Raw genomic sequence first — 24,513 nt, 5'->3', positions numbered from 1 at the left:
TCTTCAAACTTACCGCTGTTTCTGGGGCTACAACGCAGGCTTTCCTTGGGCGTTTTTTTCGCGCAGAATCGTGTGCGAGGAACGGGCAATTTAAAGCGATACTGCTTTTTTTGTGTGTTGTACGACGGCAGTCCGTTTTTCAGTGGTATTTCAAAACCACCGCACAACTTTTGCCAATTTAGGTGAATACCTTTTTCCAATCAAAAAAGGCAAAATATCAGTGAAAAAAAAACGAGTGCAAGGCTGGCCAATTTCTAGCCCGATACCTCCATTTATGAAGCCCAGGATCCCGTAAGCCATTTTAACCGCTTTCTTAACCAGCCCTGCTACCTTCAACGATTTATGCACACATACCCCCTCTATTCTTGCTCCCCCTTTAGGATTGTACCATTTCGTTTATAGGTCTTCATCTTATTCTTTCTACCAAAATGCACCACTTCACATTTTTCTGCGTTAAATTTCATCTGCATCGTGTCCACCCATTTCATCAGTCTGTATGTCTTCCTGAAGTCCACTCTTCTCCTGATTTCACTATACTTCCAAGTTTTGTGTCATCTGCAAATTTTCAAAAATTGTACCCTGTACACCCAGGTTCAAGTTATTAATATACATTAAGAAAAGCAGTGGTGCTTCCTCCAGTCCGAAAAACTGTTCATCACCAGTCTCTGTTTCCTGTCACTTAGCCAATTTCGTATCCAGGCTACCACTGTCCCTTTTATTCCATGGGCTTCAATTTTGCTGGCAAGCCTATTATGTGGCAATTTGTCAAATGCCTTTCGAAATTCATGTACACCACATTAATCGCATTGCCCTCATCAACCTTCTCCGTTACATCAAAAAACTCAATCAAGTTGGTTAAACACGATTTGCTTTCAACAAATCAGTGCTGGGTTGCCTTGATTAATCCATGCTACTCCAAGTGACTGTTAATTTTGTCCCCGATTACAGTTTCTAAAAGCTTTCCCATTAGAGGTTAAACTGACTGGCCTGTAGTTGTTGGGTTTATCTTTATACCCTTTTTTGAACAATGGTATGGCATTTGCAATTCTCCAGTCCTCTGGCACCACCCCAGTATTGATGAAGGATTGGAATATTATGGCCAGTACCTCCGCGATTTCCACCCTCAATTCCCTCAGCATCCTAGGATGCATCCCATCTGCTCATGGTGATTTATCTACTTGTCCAGCCAGTCTTTCCACCTCTATCAACTTTTATCCAATCAAATGTCTCCACTACCTCCACCAACTTTTATTACTGTTCCTTCTCAGTCCTGCTGTTTATTTCGCAATCCTTCAATGTGATTGGTTGAGATAACCTGTTGGTTGCCCTGTTAACTCAGGTCCAAGATGCCCCATTTCTCTTGCTGCACTGTTATCAGCTCATACCGTTATCAGCAAGTTAGTGAGCAAAAATATTTCGAGCTGAAGGGTGCAGGGGAAATCTAACAAAAAGGCAGATGCTCTGCTACAGCAAAATTTGGCCCAATGTTTTTTTTTTAAATGTTTACTGGTGTTTTTAAAAATCAAACTCAAAGCTTCACAAAGATTAGTTTGCCTTCAATGAAATCCTCAAGACAAAAAATATCAAGCAAACACATGGAATAGGATGCCGGGGGGGGGAATTGATCATTCTCCCAATCTCACCATAACGGTGGCAAAATCTCTGGAGAAACAGTAAATGGCCTTTTTGCTGTTTCTCCAGGATTTGAGATTCTTTTGGATCAACAACGCCCCCGCAGAAATTCCAGGCACAGATCTCAAGAGTGCACCCAGGTAACATTGTGCAGCCTGCAAAACTGCTATAATCACATTGCAAAAAAGATCGGATATGTGGTGACCTTTGTAGAGTACAGTCAATCTTCGGGATATCTTTTTCTAGGCAAGAAACTTGGTATGATTTATAATGAAATAGTACTTAAATTTAAAAAAAAAAAAACAGTTTTTAAGGGATTCAATGCACTGAACTAAAAAAATCAGTTCATGGGGTGATGCTGGAGTCCTTGCAAATAGCTTGAGGGAGAAGAGTCAGTAACTGGCATACACTTAGCTGAAAATTCCGGTATTGCTGGGTCTGTACAAAGTGTGCACGGACCCGGCGAGGCCTCGCAAAAAGCCGGTTATCGGGGTGCTATGTGCATGCGCCAAAAAACGGCTTTTCCGATCTATCAAGATTTCTCGACAGATCCTCCGCATCCCCGGGAGAAGGACATTCACACGGCAGAGATTGAGCTACTTGCCCAACTCTTGCCCAGCGAATGTCCTTCAAACTTTTACACCTGGTTTACCAGCATATGAGTTTTAAAATATATTAAATTTAATCATCCATTTTTACATTAAAAACCCTGTCCATTAAGGGAAGTTTATTTTTAAACTATTAAAACACACTAAAAATTTCCCCCAATTTTTTTTCTAAAACATAGTTTTTTAAAAAATTTATTATGCTGTGTTTCTTGTTTAGGAGAGTTTTCTCATTGATAGCAATGGGAGACCATACAAACAATGTGAATACTACCTAGTGATTGGTGATCCAGGCCCATGTGACACCAGCATTTCCATTCGTATGGGGAAGTCATTTCCCCGTACGCTGCACATCGAATGAAGGTCTCCGACCATGACCACTAGGTATTTTCGTTAAAAATTCTCAGGTCAGAGGCGTTCGTCCGAAGGAAGCCTCCGACCGCAGTTCCCTCCTCCCTTCCCCCCATCATGATACAAGTGTAAATGCCACAGCAACTCAAGGCGAGAGCAGATGCGCAATTGAAAGCAAAAATTGAGAAATTGCCATCAGAGATGGGCCGCACCAGTTAGCTTCATGAGAACAGCATCTCGCTGTCTTGGTCGCCATTCAATGTAGAATCATAGCATGGTTACAACACAGAAGCAGGTCATTTGGCCCATCGAGCCTGCTTTCTGCAAGAGCATTTCAGCTAGTCCCATTCACCCATCCTTTCCCCGTAGCCCTGCAATTCTTTTCCTAAGAAACAAAGTAAACGTGCCAGAGGAAGTTAGGGCCTGCCCAATTCAGTCCAAGCACCCATTAACATGATGCATTAATTACTGCCAGTCAACCCAACTTGCACTGCAAATTAACTATTACAAGCATGGCATCTCATTCTCAGGTTTAATTGTTGGGAAATTGCTTTTAAGTTTTTTTTGAATCATAGAATGCAGAGAAGGGGACCATCCGACCCGTCAAGATCGTAACAGCTCTCCGCAAGAGCACTTCAACGAGTCCCACTCCCCCGACCTTTTCCCTGTAGCCCTGCAAATTTTTTCCTTCAGGTACTTATACAATTCTCTTTTGAAAGCCACTATTGAATCTGCCTCCACCACCCTTTCAGGCTGTACATTCCAGATCATAACCACTCGCTGAGTAAAAAAGATTTTCCTCATGTTGCCTTTAGTCCTTCTGCCAATCACCTTAAAGCAGTGTCCTCTGATTCTCAACCCTTCCGCCAATGGGAACAGTATCTCTATTTACTTTGTCTGGACCCCTCAAGATTGTGAACACCTCCATCAAATCTCCTCTCAACCTTCTCTGCTCTATGGAGAACAACTCCAGCTTCTCCAGTCTATCAGGTAGCTGAAGTCCCTCATCCCTGGAACCATTCTTGTAAATCCTTTCTGCACCTTCTCCAAGGCCTTCACATCCTTCCTAAAGTGCGGTGCCCAGAATTGGACACAATACTCCAGTTGAGGCTGAACCAGTGTTTTATAAAGGTTCATCATAACTTCCTTGCTTTTTTACTCTATATCTCTATTCATGAAGCCCAGGATTCCGTATGCTTTTCTAACCGCTTTCTCAACCTGTCCTGCCACCTTCAATGATTTGTGCATATATACCTTCAGGTCTCTTCATACACCCCCTTTAGAATTGTACCCTTTAGTTTATATTGCCTATCCTCATTCTTACCAAAATGTATCACTTTGCACGTGGTAAATTTCATCTGCCACGCATCTGCCCTTTCAACCTGCCTGTCCATGTCTTCTTGAAGTCCTTCACTATACTTCCAAGTTGTGTGTCATCTGCAAATTTTGAAATTGTGTCCTGTACACCCAAGTCTAAGTCATTAATATATATCAAGAAAAGCAGTGGTCCTAGTATTGACCCTGGGGAACACAACTGTATTCTAGTCCAAAAAACATTCACTCACCATTACTGTGTCCTATCACTTAGCTAATTTTGTATCCATGCTGCCACTGTCCCTTTTATTCCATGGGTTTCAACTTTGCTGGCAAACCCATTATGTGGCACTTTTTCAAACGTCTTTTAGAAGTCCATATACACCACATCAACTGCATTGCCCTCATCAACCTCTTCTTTACCTCATCAAAAAACTCAATCAAGTTAAACAAACATGATTTGCCTTTAACAAATCTGTGTTGGCTTTCCTTCATCAATCCATACTTGTCCCAGTGACTGTGTCCCTGATTACGGTTTCCAAAAGCTTCCCCACGAGAGGTTAAACAGACTGTAGTTGTTGGGTTTATCCTTACACCCTTTTTTGAACAGGGTGTAACATTTGCAGTTCTCCAGTCCTCTAGACACCAGCCCCATAATCGAAGGAGGATTGAAGATTATGGCCATTACCTCCAAAATTTCCACTTTTACTTCCCCCAGCATCCTCGGATGCACCCAATCTGGTCCTGGTGACTTATCCACTTTTATGCCTCCTCCTCCTCAATTTTTATCTCATCCAGTATCTCAACTACCTCCTCTTTCACAATGACTTTGGCAGCATCTTCTTCCTTGGTAGACAGATGCAAAGTATTCATATAGTACCTCAGCCATACCCTCTGCCTCCATGCATAGGTCTCCATTGTGGTCCCTATCAGCCCCACCCCTCCTCTCACTACCCGTTTATTATTTATGCGCCTATGCAGGTTGAACCTCCCTTATCCAGCACTCTCGGGACCTGGCCTGTGCCAAATGATGGATTTTGCCAGATATGGGGAGGTTATCAACCCGGGGGGGGGGGGGGGGGGGGGGGAAAAGAGGTCGGCAGCAGCTAAGCAGGCCCTGAAGTGGCAGCAGGATCAACTAACCGTGCACAGAAAAGGGACTAAACCTCAAACCTCCCTGGTCCCACTACTTACTCCATGATATGTACTTCCAACTGATGCAGTGGGGAAAATCACATTAGGTTTTTTTTTGCATTTGTGGTGGTGTTTGAAGCAATTAACTGGTTAGCTTGGCCTAGTGGTAACACTCATCTTGAAGGAAGGATTTTGACTGGCCACGTTCTGTGCATGCGCTGGCCGGGAATGGTGCCGGACAAGCGAGTCCCAAATAAGAGGGGTTCAACCTGTAGAAGTCTTTTGGATTCCCTTATATGTTAGCTGCCAATCTATTCTCATACTCTCTTTTTGCCCCGTTTATTTCCTTTTTTACTTCCCTTCTGAATGTTCTATATTCAGCCTGGTTCTCACTTGTATTCTCAGCCTGACATCTGTCATATGCTTCATCTTACCCTATCGTCATCCAGGGAGCTCTGGCTTTGGTTGCCCTACCTTTGCCCCTCGTGGGAATGTACTTCGACTGTACCCAAACCATTTCCTCTTTAAAAGGCAGCCCATCGTTAGATTACTATTTAGCCTACCAATCTTTGATTCCAATTTACCCAGGCCAGACTCATTCTCAACCCACTGAAATTAGCTTTCCCGTAGTTAAATAATTTTACTCTAGATTGTTTCTTGTCCTTTTCCATAGCTAGTCTAAACCTTATGATACGGTGTTCACTGTTCCCAAAATATTCCCCTAATGACCCACCTCATTCCCCACCACCAGATCCAGCAGTGCCTCCTTCCTCATTGGGCCAGAACATACTGATCAAGAAAGTTCTCCTGAACACTTCAGAAATTCTTCCCACTCTCTGCCCTTTATACCATTACTAATACAGTCTACATTAGGATAGTTGAAATCCCCATTATCACTACTCTATAGTGCTTGCACCTCTCTAATTTTCTTGCAAATTTGCTCCTCTATATCCTTCCCACTAATTGGCAGCCTATAGAATACACCTAGTGTAATGGCACTTCCATTGTTTCTCAACTCTTTAACCAAATAGATTCTGTCCTTAACCCCTCCAGGACATCCTCTCTCTCCTGCACTATAATATTCTCCTTAATCAATACTGCCAACCCACCTACTTTCCTAAACACTTCGTATCCAGGAATATTTAGTATCCACACCCTGCCCTTTTTTGTGCCAGATCACCACAACATCATATTCCCATGTGGCTATCTGCGCCTGCAGCTCACCACCTTATTTACCACACTTTGTGCATTCACACACATTCATTGTAAACCTATCTTGGAACTTGTTGTATTCTCTTAATCTGACCCCACCTAACTTTTCTTACTCTTGTGCTATCTGTCTCTCGCAATCCTTTGTGCATTTCCTTTTTCATGCAAATTATTTTTCTTTGGATTACGAGCGAGAGAAAAAAAAAGACAGTCTTTCTTTCCCTCTATTCCGCATTGGACACAGAATTTACTATTCTAAAAGACACTTATTTTTACTGGTCCTTCCAAGACAAATCTATGGTAGGCCACATAGGTGTTTGTGGAAATACAGGGGAGGAAAGGGGGGGGGGGGGGGGGGGGGTGGGACGAAGGCATGTAGCAGAAACAATGTGGGTATAATGGGAAAGGCAAAAAAATATATTCCAGTGAGAAACAAAGACCTTAAATGAATGGTTCTAAGAGAGGGATGAACCATTCCTGGCTAACTAAGTAAAGGATGGTATCAAATTCAAAACAAAGGCATACAATGTTAACAGAAGGCCAGAGGATTCGGAAATTTTTAGAAAACAAAGGATGATTAAAAAAAAAATGATAAAGGCAGAGAAGATAACATGCGAGTAAACTAGCAAGAAATATAAAAGATGCCAGCAAGAGCTTCTACAGATATACAAAGAGGAAGCGAGTAGCTACAGTAAACATTGGTCCCTTAGAGGATGGGACTGAGGAATTAATAATGGGGAATAGGGTAATGGCAGAGACGTTGAACAAATATTTTCTATCGGTCTTCACGGTAGAAGACACTAGAATCATCCCAATAACTGATGATCGAGGTGCGCGCGGGTCAAATGTAATCCCCTATTTAAGAAAGGAGGGAAATAGAAAGCAGGAAACTATAGATCAGTTAGCCTAACATCTGTCATGTGGAAAGTGCTGGAGTCAATTATTTAGCAGCAGCAGGACATTTAGAAAAATCAAAATGCAGTCAAGCAGAGTCAGCATGATTTTATGAAGGGGAATTAATATTTGACAAATTTGCCGGAGTTCTTTGAGGATGTAATGAGCAGGGTGGGTAAAGGGGAACCAGTGGATGTCATATACTTGGATTTCCAGAAAGCATTCGATAAGCTGCCACATAAAAGGTTACTGCACAAGATAAGAGCTCACGGGGTTGGGGGTAATATTAGCATGGATATAGGATTGGCTAACTAACAGAAAACAGAGAGTCGCGATAAATGGGTCATTTTCAGGTTGGCAAACTGTAACTAGAGGGGTGCCACAGGGATCGGTGCTGGAGCCTCAACCATTTATAATTTATATTAATGACTTGGATGAAGGGACCAAGTGTAATGTAGCCAAATTTGCTGATGATACAAAGATAGGTGGGAAAGCAAGTTGTGAGGAGGCCATAAAGAATCTACAAACGGGATATAGATGGGCTCAGCGAGTGGGCAAAAATTTGGCAGATGAAGAATAATGTGGGAAAATGTGAGGTTATCCACTTTTGTAAATAAAAAAAGCAAATTACTATTTAAATGGGGAAAGATTACAAAATGCTGCAGTAGAGGGATCTGGGGGTTCTTGTACATGAAACACTAAAAGTTAGCATGCAGGTATAGCAAGTAACCAGGAAGGCAAATGGAATGCTGGCCATTATTGCAAGGGGGATGGACTATAAAATTAGGGAAGTCCTGCAGAAACTACACAGGGCATTGATAAGATCACACCTGGAGTACTGCATAGTTTTGGTCTCCTCATTTAAAAGGAAGGATATACTTGCATTGGAGGCAGTTCAGAGAAGGTGCACGAGGTTGATTCCAGAGATGAAGGGGTTGTCATTTGAAGAAAGTTAACATAAGAATATAAGAATTAGGAACAGGAGTGGGCCATCTAGCCCCTCGAGCCTGCTCCGCCATTCAATAAGATCATGGCTGATCTGGCCGTGGACTCAGCTCCACTTACCCGCCCACTCCCCGCAACCCTTATTGGTTAAAAATCTATCTATCTGTGACTTGAATACATTCAATGAGCTACCCTCAAGTGCTTCCTTGGGCAGAGAATTGCACAGATTCACAACCCTCTGGGAGAAGAAATTCCTTCTCAACTCGGTTTTAAATTGGCTCCCCCGTATTTTGAGGCTGTGCCCCCTAGTTCTAGTCTCCCTGACCAGTGGAAACAACCTCTCTGCCTCTATCTTGTCTATCCCTTTCAGTATTTTAAATGTTTCTATAAGATCACCCCACATCCTTCTGAACTCCAACGAGTAAAGACCCAGTCTACTCAATCTATCATAAGGGAACCCCTTCATCTCCGGAATCAACCTAGTGAATCGTCTCTGTACCCCCTCCAAAGCCAGTATATCCTTCCTTAAGTAAGGTGACCAAAACTGCACGCAGTACTCCAGGTGCGGCCTTACCAATACCCTATACAGTTGCAGCAGGACCTCCCTGCTTTTGTACTCCATCCCTCTCGCAATGAAGGCCAACATTCCATTCGCCTTCCTGATTACCTGCTGCACCTGCAAACTAACTTTTTGGGATTCATGCACAAGGAAGCGGGTAGGTCCGAAGGCCTCCTCGTAGGACTGCTCCTGGGCACGGCCAAGGGTGCCATCAGCCGGTCCAGGCAGCGGGCGGTCGAGGGGGTCGTTCAACCTGACTGCCTGCCTCTCTTCCGCTCTTACATCCGGTCCAGGGTGTCCTTGGAGATGGAGCACGCGGTGTCCACCGGTACGCTCGCGGCCTTCCGCGAGAGGTGGGCACCGGAGGGACTGGAGTGCATCATCACGCCCGGCAACCAAATTTTAATTTGATTTTACGTTTTAAAGTTTAATTTGTTTTAATTGCCGGTGCTTTTAGTGTCCCCCTCCCCTTTTATAGGGGGCACTGAAAAAAAAAAAGGGGCCTTGAAAATGTCTGCTGTGTCACCCAGGCGGGTGGCACGGTTTAATGTTTATGTTTATTTTCAGGTAAACTCAAAAGAGTTTCATGCACAAGGAGTAGATCTCATGGTGCAACGGTAGTGTGTCTGACTCCAGATCAGAAGGTTGTGTGTTCAAATCACTTCGGGGTCGCTGTTCTCTTGCCTACGGCCACACTAGTCTGAAAAAAATAAAAATAAAAAATGCCCGATCTCGTCTGATCTCGGAAGCTAAGCAGAGTCAGGCCTGGTTAGTACTTGGATGGGAGACTGCCTGGGCCAAAAAGAGTTTCATGCACAAGGACCCCCAGGTCCCTCTGCACAGCAGCATATTGTAATTTCTCCCCATTCAAATAATATTCGCTCCCCCCCCCCCCCCCCAAGGTGGATGACCTCACATTTTCCGACATTGTATTCGCATCTGCCAAACCTTAGCCCATTCGCTTAACCAATCTAAATCTCTTTGCAGCCTCTCTGTGTCCTCTACACAACCCGCTTTCCCACTAATCTTTGTGTCATCTGCAAATTTTGTTACACTACACTCTGTCCCCTCTTCCAGGTCATCTATGTATATTGTAAACAGTTGTGGTCCCAGCACCGATCCCTGTGGCACACCACTAACCACCGATTTCCAACCAGAAAAAAGACCCATTTATCCCGACTCTTTGCTTTCTGTTCGCCAGCCAATTCTCTATCCATGCTAATACATTTCCTCTGACTCCGCGTACCTCTATCTTCTGCAGTAACCTTTTGTGTGGCACCTTATCGAATGCCTTTTGGAAATCTAAATACACCACATCCATCGGTACACCTCTATCCACCATGCTCGTTATATCCTCAAAGAATTCCAGTAAATTAGTTAAACATGATTTCCCCTTCATGAATCCATGCTGCGTCTGCTCGATTGCACTATTCCTATCTAGATGTCCCGCTATTTCTTCCTTAAAATGAGTTTCAAGCATTTTCCCCACTACAGATGTTAAACTAACCGGCCTATAGTTACCTGCCTTTTGCCTGCCCCCTTTTTTAAACAGAGGCGTTACATTAGCTGTTTTCCAATCCGCTGGTACCTCCCCAGAGTCCAGAGAATTTTGGTAGATTATAACGAATGCATCTGCTATAACTTCCGCCATCTCTTTTAATACCCTGGGATGCATTTCATCAGGACCAGGGTACTTGTCTACCTTGAGTCCCATTAGCCTGTCCAGCACTACCCCCCTAGTGATAGTCTCAAGGTCCTCCCTTCCCACATTCCTGAGACCAGCAATTTTTGGCATGGTTTTTGTGTCTTCCACTGTGAAGACCGAAGCAAAATAATTGTTCAAAGTCTCAGCCATTTCCACATTTCCCATTATTAAATCCCCCTTCTCATCTTCTAAGGGACCAACATTTACTTTAGTCACTCTTTTCGGTTTTATATATCTGTAAAAGCTTTTACTATCTGTTTTTATGTTTTGCGCCAGTTTACCTTCGTAATCTATCTTTCCTTTCTTTATTGCTTTTTTAGTCATTCTTTGCTGTTGGTTAAAATTTTCCCAATCTTCTAGTTTCCCACTAACCTTGGCCACCTTATACGCATTGGTCTTTGATTTGATACTCTCCTTTATTTCCTTGGTTATCCACGGCTGGTTATCCCTTCTCTTACTGTAATACATTTTTGTTGCGCAGTATGAAAGAGCTCCTTAAAAGTCCTCCACTGTTCCTCAATTGTGCCACCGTTTAGTCCTTGTTTCCAGTCTACTTTAGCCAACTCTGCCCTCATCCCACTGTAGTCCCCTTTGTTTAAGCATAGTACGCTCGTTTCTGACACAACTTCCTCACCCTCAATCTGTATTAAAAATTCAACCACACGGTGATCACTCATTCCGAGAGGATCTTTTACTAAGAGATCGTTTATTTTTCCTGTCTCATTACACAGGGCCAGATCTAAGATAGCTTGCTCCCTTGTAGGTTCTCTAACATACTGTTCTAAGAAACAATCCCTTATGCATTCTATGAATTCCTCCTCCAGGCTACCCAATACGATTTGAGTTGACCAATCGATATGTAGGTTAAAATCCCCCATGACTACTGCCGTTCCTTTTTCACATGCCTCCATTATTCCCTTGATTATTGCCCGCCCCACCGTGAAGTTATTATTTGGGGGCCTATAAACTACGCCCACCAGTGACTTTTTCCCCTTACTATCTCTAATCTCCACCCACAATGATTCAATATTTTGTTCATTAGAGCCAATATCGTCTCACAACTGCCCTGATATCATCCTTTATTAACAGAGCTACCCCAACTCCTTTCCCTTCTTGTCTATCTTTCCGAATCGTCAGATACCCCTGTATGTTTAATTCCCAGTCTTGGCCAACCTGCAACCATGTTTCTGTAATGGCCACCAAATCATACCCATTTGTAATGATTTGTGCCGTCAACTCATTTAATTTATTTCGAATGCTGCGTGCGTTTAGGTAGAGTGTTTTAATCCTAGTTTTTAAACCATGATTTTTAGTTTCGATCCCTCCTGCAGCCCCTTTATATTCAGTGGCCCTTTTTGTTTTTTGCCTTGGGTTTCTCTGCCCTCCACTTTTACTCATCTCCTTTGTCTTTTGCTTTTGTCTCCTTTTTGTTTCCCTCTGTCTCCCTGCATTGGTTCCCATCCCCCTGCCATATTAGTTTAACTCCTCCCCAACAGCACTAGCAAACACTCGCCCTAGGACATTGGTTCCGGTCCTGCCCAGGTGCAGACCGTCCGGTTTGTACTGGTCCCACCTCTCCCAGAACCTGTTCCAATGCCCCAGGAATTTGAATCCCTCCCTGCTGCACCACTGCTCAAGCCACGTATTCATCTGCGCTATCCTGCGATTCCTACTCTGACTAGCACGTGGCACTGGTAGCAATCCCGAGATTACTACTTTTGAGGTCCTACTTTTTTTAAATTTAGCTCCTAGCTCCTTAAATTCGTCTCGTAGGATCTCATCCCTTTTTTTAAACCTATGTCGTTGGTACCAATGTGCACCACGACAACTGGCTGTTCTCCCTCCCTTTTTAGAATGTCCTGCACCCGCTCCGAAACATCCTTGACCGTTGCACCAGGGAGGCAACATACCATCCTGGAGTCTCGGTTGCAGCCGCAAAAACACCTATCTATTCCCCTTACAATCGAATCCCCTATCACTATCGCTCTCCCACTCCCACTCTTTTTCCTGCCCTTCTGTGCAGCAGAGCCAGCCACGGTGCCATGAACTTGACTGCTGCTGCCCTCCCCTGGTGAGTCATCCCCCTCAACAGTACTGAAAACTGTGTATCTGTTTTGCAGGGGGATGACTGCAGGGGACCCCTGCACTACCTTCCTTGCACTGCTCTTCCTGCTGGTCTTCAATTCCCTAGCTGGCTGTGGACTCTTCACCTGTGTTAAGACCAGCTCGCTGCACATGCTACTCACGTCATTCTCAGCATCGTGGATGCTCCAGAGTGAATCCACCCTCAGCTCCAATTCCACAACGCGGACCGTCAGGAGCTGGAGGCGGACACACTTCCCGCACACGTAGTCGTCAGGGACACCGGAAGTGTCCCCGAGTTCCCACATGGTACAGGAGGAGCATATCACGTGACCGAGCTCTCCTGCCATGACTTAACCCTTAGATACACTTAAATTGGCAACAATGTTAACTAGTTACTTACTGTTATAGAAGAGAAAAAAGAAAAACTACTCACCAATCCAGCCAATCACTTACCCCCTTGGCTGTGACGTCACCTTTCTGTTTCTTTCTACTTCTTTTTTGCCTTCTCCCTGTAGCTGCACAAGTACGCCTCACCAACGGACCTCCTCGACGCTGCTCCCGACTGCCGCCGACGCTGGGCCCCGGACTCCCTGCTGTGCCTTTTATAGGCCTCACCAACGGACCTCCTCAACGCTGCTCCCGACTGCCGCCGACGCTGGGCCCCGGACTCCCTGCTGTTGTGCAGGTTAGGCTTATACTACTTGGAGTTTAGAAGAATGAGAGGTGATCTTATTGAAAATTATAAGATTCTGAGGGCGCTTGACAGGGTAGATGCAGAGAGGATGTTTCCCCTCATGGCGGAATCTAGAACTATGAGGCATAGTTTCAGAATAAGGAGTCGCCCAGAAGACAGAAATGAGGAGGAACTTCGTCTCAGAGGGTTGTGAATCTTTGCAATTCTCTACCCGAGGGAGCTGTGGCGCCTGGGTCATTGACTATATTTAAAAGGTGGAGATGGACAGATTTTTGAATAAGGGAGTGGAGGCCAGAATCAGATCAGCCATGATCTTATTCAATGTGGAGCAGGCTCAAGGGGCCAAATGGCCTACTCCTGCATTATTTATTATGTTTTGGAACAATACCTTTCAGAACCAATAAGGGAATAAGGCATACTAGATTTAGCGATGAGTAGCAAATCAGAATGAGTTAACAATCTGACGAGCATTTATATAGTGCCTTGAACATGGTAAATAGTCAAGCGGTAATGGAACTTCTTGCAAATGGTGACAACAAAACAATTGAGTTTGATTTTAGCATTGCGAGAGAAGGGTTTAAACCAAGGTTTAAAATTAGAAAGCACTTTTTCCACAAAGGGTAGTAAAATCTGGAAAACTCTCCCCAATTTAGGCCATCAAGAGATCTAGATCAACGGCAGGTTTGAGGTATAAATCAGCCGTGATTGAATAGAATAGCAGAACTGACTTGAGGGGCTGAACAGCCTACTCCTGTTCCCATCCTTATAAAGCTTCTACAGGTTAAATCAAAATAGTAATCAAGTTCTTTCTCCTTCCTCCCAAAATTTGTTCACCTCAAGAGGCACTGACTCACTAGTACAGCTCCACAAGCACTAGCAGCCTCCAGTACACAGCCATTCACCATGCCGCACGCCAAGAAAGTTAGCACTTACATGCTACTCAACTGTGGAGAGCTGTACCTAATGCAATCTTCATCTCACAGCCATACACTTTCCAGCAACTATACCTTTGCAGACATCAGTTAATAGAGCACAAACCAGGAATCAAATCTGGGGTCTTCAGCAACTATCATCCAGTATGATATCATGCAGTGCATTTACCTACGAAACATCACGGGATCTATTAGTCATCAAGTTTTTAAATAGCTACCCACATATTAATAAAACCTTGCTTGACTGGATTGAGCAAGATAGTTAGAAGGGGAAAGGTCACCTTTACCTGAAATCTTAATATATTCAAACTCTGAGTAATTTTTTTAATTAATTTATTCGTTCACGGGATGTGGGCAATGCCAGCATTTATTGCCCACTCCGACTTGCCCTTGAGAAAATGGTGGTGAGCTGCCTTCTTGAACTACTTCAGTCCATGTGGTGAAAATTCTTTGTAGCAGTTTGGCGAGCCATTTCAGAGGATATTTAAGAGTCAACCACATTGCTTTGGTTGGCAATTTTGAAGAAACTGTCTGAAAACAGAAGGTACAAGGGCATGTTGGTAATCTCCAATAAGCTTCCCACTTATGTCATCCAGAGCAGTGACACTGACTTGAAGACTCAGGAATTTGCATGGATCTACAGGTGTTAGATGTTCCCATGCTAGCAGAGAGCCACTCTCTAGAGAAGCTGGCAGACAATCTGCATAGATCACAACTGTTAAAAATGTATGCATTAACCAACAAAAAAAATCAATCAGTGAATAAGTGCACTTCCCGAGACAGATTGCAAGGTGAAAAGATGCTACCATTAAACCTACCCCACATTAAGGCTGATCAGTGTGGCATTTTTAGTTTCCACTCTCAAACTGACAAAAATTGATCAGGGGACAAAATTAAATCAATAGATCACATGAATTGTGTGTCCAAGGACATCATACATACACAGAATGCATGTATAGAACCCCAAGAATCTGTGGAATGTAAAAGTCTGAAGATCATTGATGCTACTATTTGTAATGAGGTTCAAAAAAATGTACACAAGCAAAGCAACTAGAACCCCATCCAGCAGCTGGCACACAGAATGGACTACTGGGAAAAAATAATCTCAGTATTCCAGTCACTTCCAATCGTTTAGAGGAAGCTACCAACAGGACCCAATTTAAGCAAAGATCTTTCTGGTTAGCCTGTGTTCCCTCCACTGGAAGTTGCTGTCAAAGGTGTAGTGTTCTGCTGCTAGCTTTGTGAAAATGGCATCTCACTGTCTGGCTCACCACTGAAATGTGAGATGTTCTGTTACTTGCATGGTAGATACAAACTAAACTCACCACAGAAAATTAGGGCATGTCCATTTCAGTCAAAGTACCCATTAAGTCTTAATTACTGCCAAACAACCTCTCTGGCACTGAAAATTAACTTTTACAAGTGTGGAGTCTCATTCCTTCAGCTTTTGTTGCAGATCATCTTTTAAAACTTTTTCCTTTGTCTTCCCTCTCTCTTGCAAGCCAATCTTTCCTTCCCTCTCTTCATTCCACTTTCTGCAACTGAGTTGACATTAAAATCACTGTTTTAACTTGCATTCAGGCTTGAGCTGATAAGTGGCAAGGAACATTCATGCCACACAAGTGACAGGCAATGACTATCTCCAACAAGTGAAAGTCTAATCACTGCCCCATGACATTCAGCAGCATTACCATCACCGAATCCTCCATCAAAATTCGAGGGGTCGCCATTGACCAGAAACTTAACAGGACAAGCCACAAAAATACTGCGGCAACAACAGGTCAGAGGTTGGGTATTCTGTGGCGAGTGTCTCACCTCCCATCTCCCTAAAGCCTTCCCGCCATCTACAAAGGCACAAGTCAGGAGTGATGGAATACTTTCCACTTGCTTGGATGAATGCAGCTCCAGCAACATTCAAGAAGCTCATCACCATCGAGGACAAAGCTGCCAACTTAAATGGCACCCCATTCACTCCCACCACTGACGCACCGTGGCTGCAGTGTGTACCATCTACAAGATGCACTGCAGCAACTCGCCAAGGATTCTTTGGCAGCACCTCCAAAACCCGCGACCTCTACCAGCTAGAAGGACATGGGCAGCTGCCGCATGGGAGCGCCATTACCTGCAAGTTCCCCTCCAAGTTACACACCATCCTGACTTGAAAATATATCTATGCTCCTTCATCATCGCTGGGTCAAAAATCCCAGACCTCCCTCCCTACCAGCACTGTGGGAGTACCTTCACCACAAGAACTGCAGCAGTTCAAGGCAGCGGCTCACCACCATCTTCTCAAGGGAAATTAGGGGGTGGGCAATAAATGTTGGCCTTGCCAACGATGCCCACATCCGAATATAAAAAACATTCTATCTTACACTTGCTGCTGATTGCCCTGTAGAGAACATAGGAGCAGGAGTAGGCTATTTGGAACCTCAAGCCTGCTCATGGCTGATCTGGGGGATGCCGTGTTGTTTTGATCTCCCATTTAACAGCAACTTGCAGTACAAAAGCTCATGGAAATTAAATGGGCAAGGAAAAGTCTAATGAATGGTGGACGCCATTATTTTACCAGCTACAGTAAATTCTGGCCCATTGAGTATCCCACTCCTATTCCACCCCAGAAAAACAGACCATTGCAAATGCTCAAATTATTTAAGATTCAGTGTTTAAGGAGAGCACAGCATTGTTCCATTCCCTCCCAACTCAGTAACTTCAGGAAAGGAAAAAGAGAAAATTTTGAAGAGCACTTCTGCGGGCTCAGTGGTTAAATACACCACATACTTGGAAACTGAACCACAAAGACCAGGAGTGCGCCAGGACTGAACCACAAAGACCAGGTGTGTGCCAGGACTGACATCTAGCACCCAAGTAGCTCATCAGATCTGTTCTTTGGTGCCACAATTGACCTCATGTCCCCAATGGAGGTGGAAGAAGAATCATCAGACAGATCCCACCTCTACGATCTATTCAGTAATTCCTGCTGGAAAGCACACATACATGAACATGATTGAAGATAGGACTGGTCTCAGTTATGTTGTAAACAAAGTCAAATAATCTGCTGATGCTTACTGCCCGAACTTAAAAATAACCATTCTGGCAAGCTAAAGGGAGAAAGGTTTGTTGCAGGAATATCCCTCTGCAATTACAATCAACGTCACAATGGACTTAACAGAGGTAAGTACTTCCAACTAACAGTTATATATCATGACAACAGTTCAACTAGTTCAGTGAATATCTGAGCCATCAGATTAAGAAGGTCTTGGGGTTGAACAACAGCCTTTGTTAGGTAAATTGATCTCAATCAGGATGATGGTAAAAGTAGTGGAATGGTATCAGTGTACTTTGCTTCGAAAGGAGAGAAGGAAAAAAAAAGTTGGTCAGAGTTCCTACTGTTCAACACTATACAGTGCCCCTTCCTGGATATTCACAATGATAATGCAAGACAAGTACAGACCAGGCTGGGCAAATGGTCAACTAGCCTTCTTACAGTCACCATCTGGCCGAAGAATCTAACTGGGTCAAGGTACCAGAGCAAACCATACATCAGCAGGGTGTCAGTGCTTTAAAAAAAAAAGAGTTGAGATGGAGTAGAGATAGAAAGGAGCAGAAATTACAGAAGAAAAATACCATATGAGAAAAATTATAATTCCTTTCAAGAATTGTTCTGGCATCATGTAAGTTTTTTTCTAGATTCACTCCAGCATATTTGGAATAGGCAATATAAAGCAGAATTGTAAGCTATTAGATTACACTGCACTTTAACATACAGTTTGATCAGATGTACAAAGATCAAGACTTGTAAATACTCCACTAATACACAACAAATAGAACTGAAAATGGAAATCTTTGGGTTTTTTCCTCTTTGTATGAAGCCAAAAGTGCGAGGAGCTTATGACTCACTCATGAGAGCAGCACGATTTGGGGCTGAAACAATCATATAAATTAAATACTTGGCTTTAGAAGAATCTCAAGATGCTAACAGATTGCACCCAGAGGAGAAGCTAGAAGACTGTCACACAACCGAAAACATAACTAGTTACTTGGAATAATCTTAACTTTCGCAAAACTGATGCAGATTTTTGTTTAGAAACAGAATACCATTAATCTCACATACAAGGTGACCCTACCCCATCACATCCAAAAATAAAAGCCATTACTCGCTTACAAGACCAGGGCCAACATTACAAAGCTCCTATCCATCAGAATGCTCACCTTCCTATTAACTGGTACCATATAATTTTCTCTCCATTTTTGCTTCTTTCAACTAGTGGATTGATGTCCATCATTGCTTTGTTCCTCCAGCACAAATATCTAAATAGTAACTCACACTCCCAACTGCAGTCCTGAAATCTTGATACTAATTTTATTCTAGTCTCCTTACATCTAATCTTCTGGGTTGTCTTCAATTTTTAGTCAGCAGTAAGAGTAGGACTATCAGAGGTCAAGAAGGAACACTAACATTCAAAATCACAGCACAGGAGAAACAGAGCAGAGCAACAGTGCATTGGCATATTGCTGCTGCTGGACCAACTGCCTTTGAGGAAATTACTCAACTTGGGGGAAGTGAGGGAAATGGAACTCATACTTAAGTCAGCCACCATCCACGCACCCCCAGAATCTTATATATATGTATATACCTGTATTCTTCTGACACATTACGTCTTCCTCGCTGGAGGAATTAGCTGAGCACCCACTTACCCTCATTATGTGTCCATTATAAATATCAGCATTTACTAATGCTGCACTCCTCCTAAACTGAAGGATGACCTTTCACTCAGCTTTGCGACAGAATCACAACCAGCAGATACTCTGCCAAATACTCACTGCCAATACAAGGAGGCAGGTGCGAAATTTATCTTCATTCATTTTAACAAAAAAGAAAGCTGATGTAACTATAAAGTAAAAGTAATGACACACCACTTCAATAAATTTATCAGAGTGGAATTTCACCCAAGATCTTTAAACTGTAAACTTTCTGTACTGTTCTCCAATTGAATATTGGGAAGACCGAAGCCATTGTTTTCAGTCCTCATTCCCTAACCACTGACTCCAACCCTCTCCCCAACTTCTGTTTGAAGCTGAAACAGACTGTTCATCACCTTGGTGTCATATTTGATCCTGAAATAAACTTTCGACCATATATCTGCAGCATAACTAAGACCGCTTATTTCCACCTTCGTAGCATCACCCATCTCTGCCCTTGCCTCAGCTAAACCACTGCTGAAGCCCTCATTCATGCCTTTGCTACCTCTACACTTGACTATTCTTGGCTGGCCTCCCACATTCTACCCTACATAAACTAGAGGTGATCCAAAACTTGGCTGCCCATGTTCTAACTCGCACCAAGTCCCCACTCACCCATCACCCCTGTGCTCACTGAACTACATCGGCTCCCGCTTAAGCAATGCTGCGATTTCAAAATTCTCATCCTGGTTTTCAAATTACTCCATGGCCACGCCCCTCCCTAGCTCTAATCTCCTCCAGCCCCACAACCCACCCACCCCATAGGAACATAAGAAACAGGAGCAGAAGGTGGCCATTTGGACCCTCGGACCTGCTCCGCTATTCATCATCATGTCTGATCTGATCCTGGCCTCAACTCCACTTCCCGTGCCCACTCCCATAACCCTAGACTCCCTTATCATTCAAAAATCTGTATCTCAACCTTAAATATATTCAAAAACCCAGCCTCCACAGCTCTCTGGGGTAGAGAATTCCAAAGATTCACAACTCTCAGAAGAAATTCCTCCTCATTTCGGTTTTAAATGGGCGGCGCCTTATTCTGGAACGATGCCCCTTAGTAATAAGGAAATCCTTATTAGTCAGGAAATTGTGTTAGGGAAATTGATGGGATTGAAGGCCGATAAATCCCCAGGGCCTGATAGTCTGCATCCCAGGAGTACTTAAGGAAGTGGCCCTAGAAATAGTTGATGCATTAGTGGTCATTTTCCAACAGTCTATCGACTCTGGATCAGTTCCTATGGATTGGAGGGTAGCTAATGTACCACCACTTTTTAAAAAAGGGAGAGAAAATAGGGAATTATAGACCAGTTAGTCTGACATCGGTAGTGGGGAAAATGTTGGAATCAATTATTAAAAAGATGAAATAGCAACACATTTGGAAAGCAGTGACAGGATCAGTCCAATTCAGTATGGATTTATGAAAGGGAAATCATGCTTGACAAATCTTCTGGAATTTTTTGAGGATGTAACTAGTAGAGTGGACAAGGGAGAACCAGTGGATGTGATGTATTTGGACTTTCAAAAGGCTTTTGACAAGGTCCCACACAAGAAATTGGTGTGCAAAATTAAAGCACATGGTATTGGGGGTAATGTATTGTCGTGGATAGAGAACTTGTTGGCAGACAGGAAGCAGAGTCGGGATTAACGGGTCCTTTTCAGAATGGCAGGTAGTGACTAGTGGGGTGCCGCAGGGCTCAGTGCTGAGACCCCAGCTATTTACAATATACATCAATGATTTAGATGAAGGAATTGAGTGTAATATCTTCAAGTTTGCAGATGACACTAAGCTGGGTGGCGGTGTGAGCTGTGAGGAGGAGGCTCAGAGGCTGCAGGTTGAATTGGACAGGTTAGGTGAGTGGGCAAATGCATGGCAGATGCAGTATAATGTGGATAAATGTGAAGTTATCCATTTTGGTGGCAAAAACATGAAGGCAGATTATCTGAATGGCAGATTAGGAAAAGAGGTGCAACAAGACCTGGGTGTCATGGTACTTCAGTCATTGAAAGTTGGCATGCAGGTACAGCAGGCGGTGAAGACGGCAAATGGCATGTTGGCCTTCATAGCTAGGGGATTTGAGTATTGGAGCAGGGAGGTCTTACTGCAGTTGTACAGGGCCTTGGTGAGGCCTCACCTGGAATATTGTGTTCAGTTTTGGTCTCCTAATCTGAGGAAGGATGTTCTTGCTATTGAGAGAGTGCAGCGAAGGTTAACCAGACTGATCCCCAGGATGGCAGGACTGACATATGAGGAGAGACTGGATCGACTGGGCCTGTATTCACTGGAGTTTAGAAGAATGAGGGGGGGGGATCTCATAGAAACATATAAAATTCTGACAGGAATGGACAGGTTAGATGCTGGAAGAATGTTCCCAATGTTGGGGGAAGTCCAAAACCAGGGGTCACAGTCTAAGGATAAAGGGGTAAGCCATTTAGGACTGAGATGAGGAGAAACTTCTTCACTCAGGAAAGTTGTTAACTGTGGAATTCCCTACCGCAGAGTGTTGTTGATGCCAGTTCATTGGATATATTCAAGAGGGAGTTAGATATGGCCCTTACGGCTAAAGGGATCAAGGGGTATGGAGAGAAAGCAGGAAAGGGGTACTGAGGTGAATAATCAGCCATGATCTTATTGAATGGCAGTGCAGGCTCGAAGGGCCGAATGGCCTACTCCTGCACCTATTTTCTAGGTTTCTATATTGCCCCATAAGGGGAAACATCCTCTCTGCATCTACCCTGTCAAGTCCCCTCAGAATCTTGTATGTTTCAATAAGATCACCTCCCATTCTTCTAAACTCCAATTAGTATAGGCAAAACCTTTCTTCAAACGACAACCCCTTCAACTTGGGAATCAACCTCCTGAACCTTCTCTGAACTGCCTCCACCCCACCGGGAGATGTTTGCGCTCCTCTAATTCTGCCCTCAAGCATCCCCGATTATAAAAATCACTCAACCATTGGTGGATGTGCCTTCTCTTGCCTGGGCCCTAGGCTCTGGAATTCCCTGCCTAAAAACATTCCTGCCTCTCTTTCCTCCTTCAAGACGCTCCTTAAAACCTACCTCTTTGACCAAGCTTTTTGGTCACCTACCTTAATTTCTCCGTATGCGGCTTGGTGTCACATTTTTTTAAAATCTCAATACTCCTGTGAAGCACCTTGGAACATTTCACTACATTAAAAAGGTGCTTTATAAATACAAGTAGTTGTTGTTGTTGTTGAGAAATCCATGCCAATAAGCTTTAGCACAGGGTCACCTTACAATTAGGATTCCAATTGCTCAGGGGAAAAGCTTTAAATAGAAACAATTTGGAATAGTGTCAATACATACATGTACATATACACACTTTAAAACAAAAATTGCACTAAGATTTACATATACAGATGCCAAAATTGAGATTATAATTCCAACATAAATATTAAATAACCCAGAGAAGTGAGGAGAGATGTAAACACATAACCCCTCTTACAGCACAATCTTTGGAAGCCATACAAAAGAAACCAAGGTAGAGCTCTTTATATCAGGTGTCACTATTGAGGGAATGTTAACAAATCTAAATTAGATGACTATTACTATAAATGTTAAATCAGAACCTGTCTGTGCATCATTCTTTTCTGGCCCTCCCATCTCTACATAGCAAGATAGAATGGTGATGTTTTGATAGTTTATATAGACTGTAAAGTATTAACGACAAATATAACCAGAAGTGGCATTAACTTGTGGGAGTGCTGTGCAAAGGTTTGGTTTGTGGCGCATACATTCTATTGAACAATGAGATTAAATACTACCTACTAATCTGGTGACAAATCCACAAATGTAATATCGTGAAAAGGCATGTCTGCAATAGGCAATTTAAAAAAGAAATGACAAAATGATAAGAGGTTGATAACAAAGTAAATGACATTGAACAACTAGAAACACCAACATTATCAGTATATGAACCATATGACAATGGGGAAACTAGATATTCGTGCTTTAGCTGCAGTGAAATCTTGTGTAATATCCAAGTACTCCAGTGCTCACAGTTCCTAAGAACTGAATTTCTTCATCTTCGCTCACCCTCAGCCATGACTACTGAGTGGGGCAGGCGAGAAGGCAAGTGCCAAGATCCAGTGGCTGCTGTGTCTCCTGGATGATGATTATTATTGGAGAGCTACAAATCCTCTGCTCTCCCCACAGCTCTCCCTCCTCTCATTAAGTCAAATAATATGCCCTCCTTGTATACTATGCAAATAATTAGACAAATTGCCTTTTTCCACCTTTAAAGGCTAAATATGATAAAGAGGTTGATGTTCAAAGACCAGCTAGCTTTTACCACTGCACAGGTGTCATTTCACCAGAAGAAATTAGGCCCTCTAACATGCTTGGAAACCCATGCAATTGCAGTCCTAATACCACCTCTGAATATAATAACTACAGTTTAGTGTGATTTACTGAGAATAAAACTGCAACATAGAATATGTACAGCTCAGCCTCAAAGCTATCATTTTCTGGGTCAAATTAACTATTCTAACCATTCACATTAAACATTGATGTGAACAAGAGGATTGCTAGAAAAATCTCAATGAGACATACAGAATAGCTTGCAGTTTGTGGGTACTATGTTTTAAGTTTTCCCTCCCTTCAAGGAAACTACTATTGCAAATTAAGAATACACACACTGTAGTTTTCGTGTCACAGAACCTTGCTTTAATCCTTAAAAATCCTGAACTGTTGCACCAAATGGGATATGGATTAAGTCACAGGATAAGGAAGATTCAACTTCTCCATGTCAAATTGTGAGAATTATTTTTTTTTTTTAAAAAAAGAGGCACAGACATCTAATTTTAAACTCAAAAAAGTTATTTTCCCTGCCAATGCTGAAGAGTCAGCCGGTCTGCAGCTCGCCGCGGTGCCCGAGCCTTTTGACCCGCGGGGTGAGAGTCAGCGCGGCGGGCGGGCCGCCAGGAGAGCGCCGCGGATCGGCGAGGCCTGCTCTCCGCAGCGCTGCAAATACCGGGCACCGCACAAAAAAAACCCGGCGGCGGCGGCTGCAAACTAAAACAGTTGGCAACACGCCCGGTGTTGTACATGGGAGAGAAAAAAAAATAAACAACGATTGAATAAACTGGCTCCTGCCCTCCAGCTCGGACATGTTTTTTTTAAATGTACGGAAGATACACAGACACCTTCCAGTAAATCGGCTCGGGCGACACCGGCCGTGGGAATTTATTTTTTTTAATCTTAAAATAAACTCGGTTCCAAACACTGAACATGTCGCTCAATAAACTCGCCCTCACCTCCACACAAGCCGTGAAAGAATCGCCCCACCCTCCACACACGCTCAGCCCAGCCCAGCCATACCTACCCGCCAGCAAATAGATGTACCAAGGGGTCTCTCTGATTCATTGTGAATCATTATTGTCCTGAGCGGGCCCGGGTACAGTTTCCCTGGGAGACCTCGCCGTCTCCTCCTCCTGTCTCTCCCTCTGCTCCAGTCGCGCTCCCACTAATGTACCCTACTGACGTGCACTCGTTGACCGCTACTGGAAGGAGGGAGGGTGTGATTATTATTATTAACCTACAGCATCTCTCAATACGCTCCCCCTTTTAGTTTTACTGGCTGCTTTGCCCAATCAACACGAAGAGGGACACACACACAATACAATCACGCCCTTTAATTTCTCCAACATTCACTCTTCACGTGATCGACATCAATGACAATTTTTAGGACTTACAGT

General features: G+C 43.5%; 1 protein-coding gene across 6 annotated transcripts in view; it reads right to left on the bottom strand.

The window, feature by feature from the left end:
* slc25a36a (solute carrier family 25 member 36a) overlaps window positions 1-24,309 on the bottom strand; it is a 105,832-nt gene extending 81,523 nt beyond the window's left edge. For all 6 annotated transcript variants that reach the window (XM_070883605.1, XM_070883602.1, XM_070883600.1 and 3 more), the window contains exon 1: window positions 24,141-24,309. In XM_070883605.1, coding sequence (XP_070739706.1) covers window positions 24,141-24,181 — 41 coding nt within the window. In that variant the 5' untranslated portion in view covers window positions 24,182-24,309. The remainder of the gene's footprint in view (window positions 1-24,140) is intronic.
* Window positions 24,310-24,513: the final 204 nt, after the last annotated feature.

This window comes from Pristiophorus japonicus, chromosome 6, assembly GCF_044704955.1.
Source record: "Pristiophorus japonicus isolate sPriJap1 chromosome 6, sPriJap1.hap1, whole genome shotgun sequence".
Taxonomy (NCBI): Eukaryota; Metazoa; Chordata; class Chondrichthyes; family Pristiophoridae; genus Pristiophorus; species Pristiophorus japonicus.
This window is presented reverse-complemented; position numbering and strand designations above follow the sequence as displayed.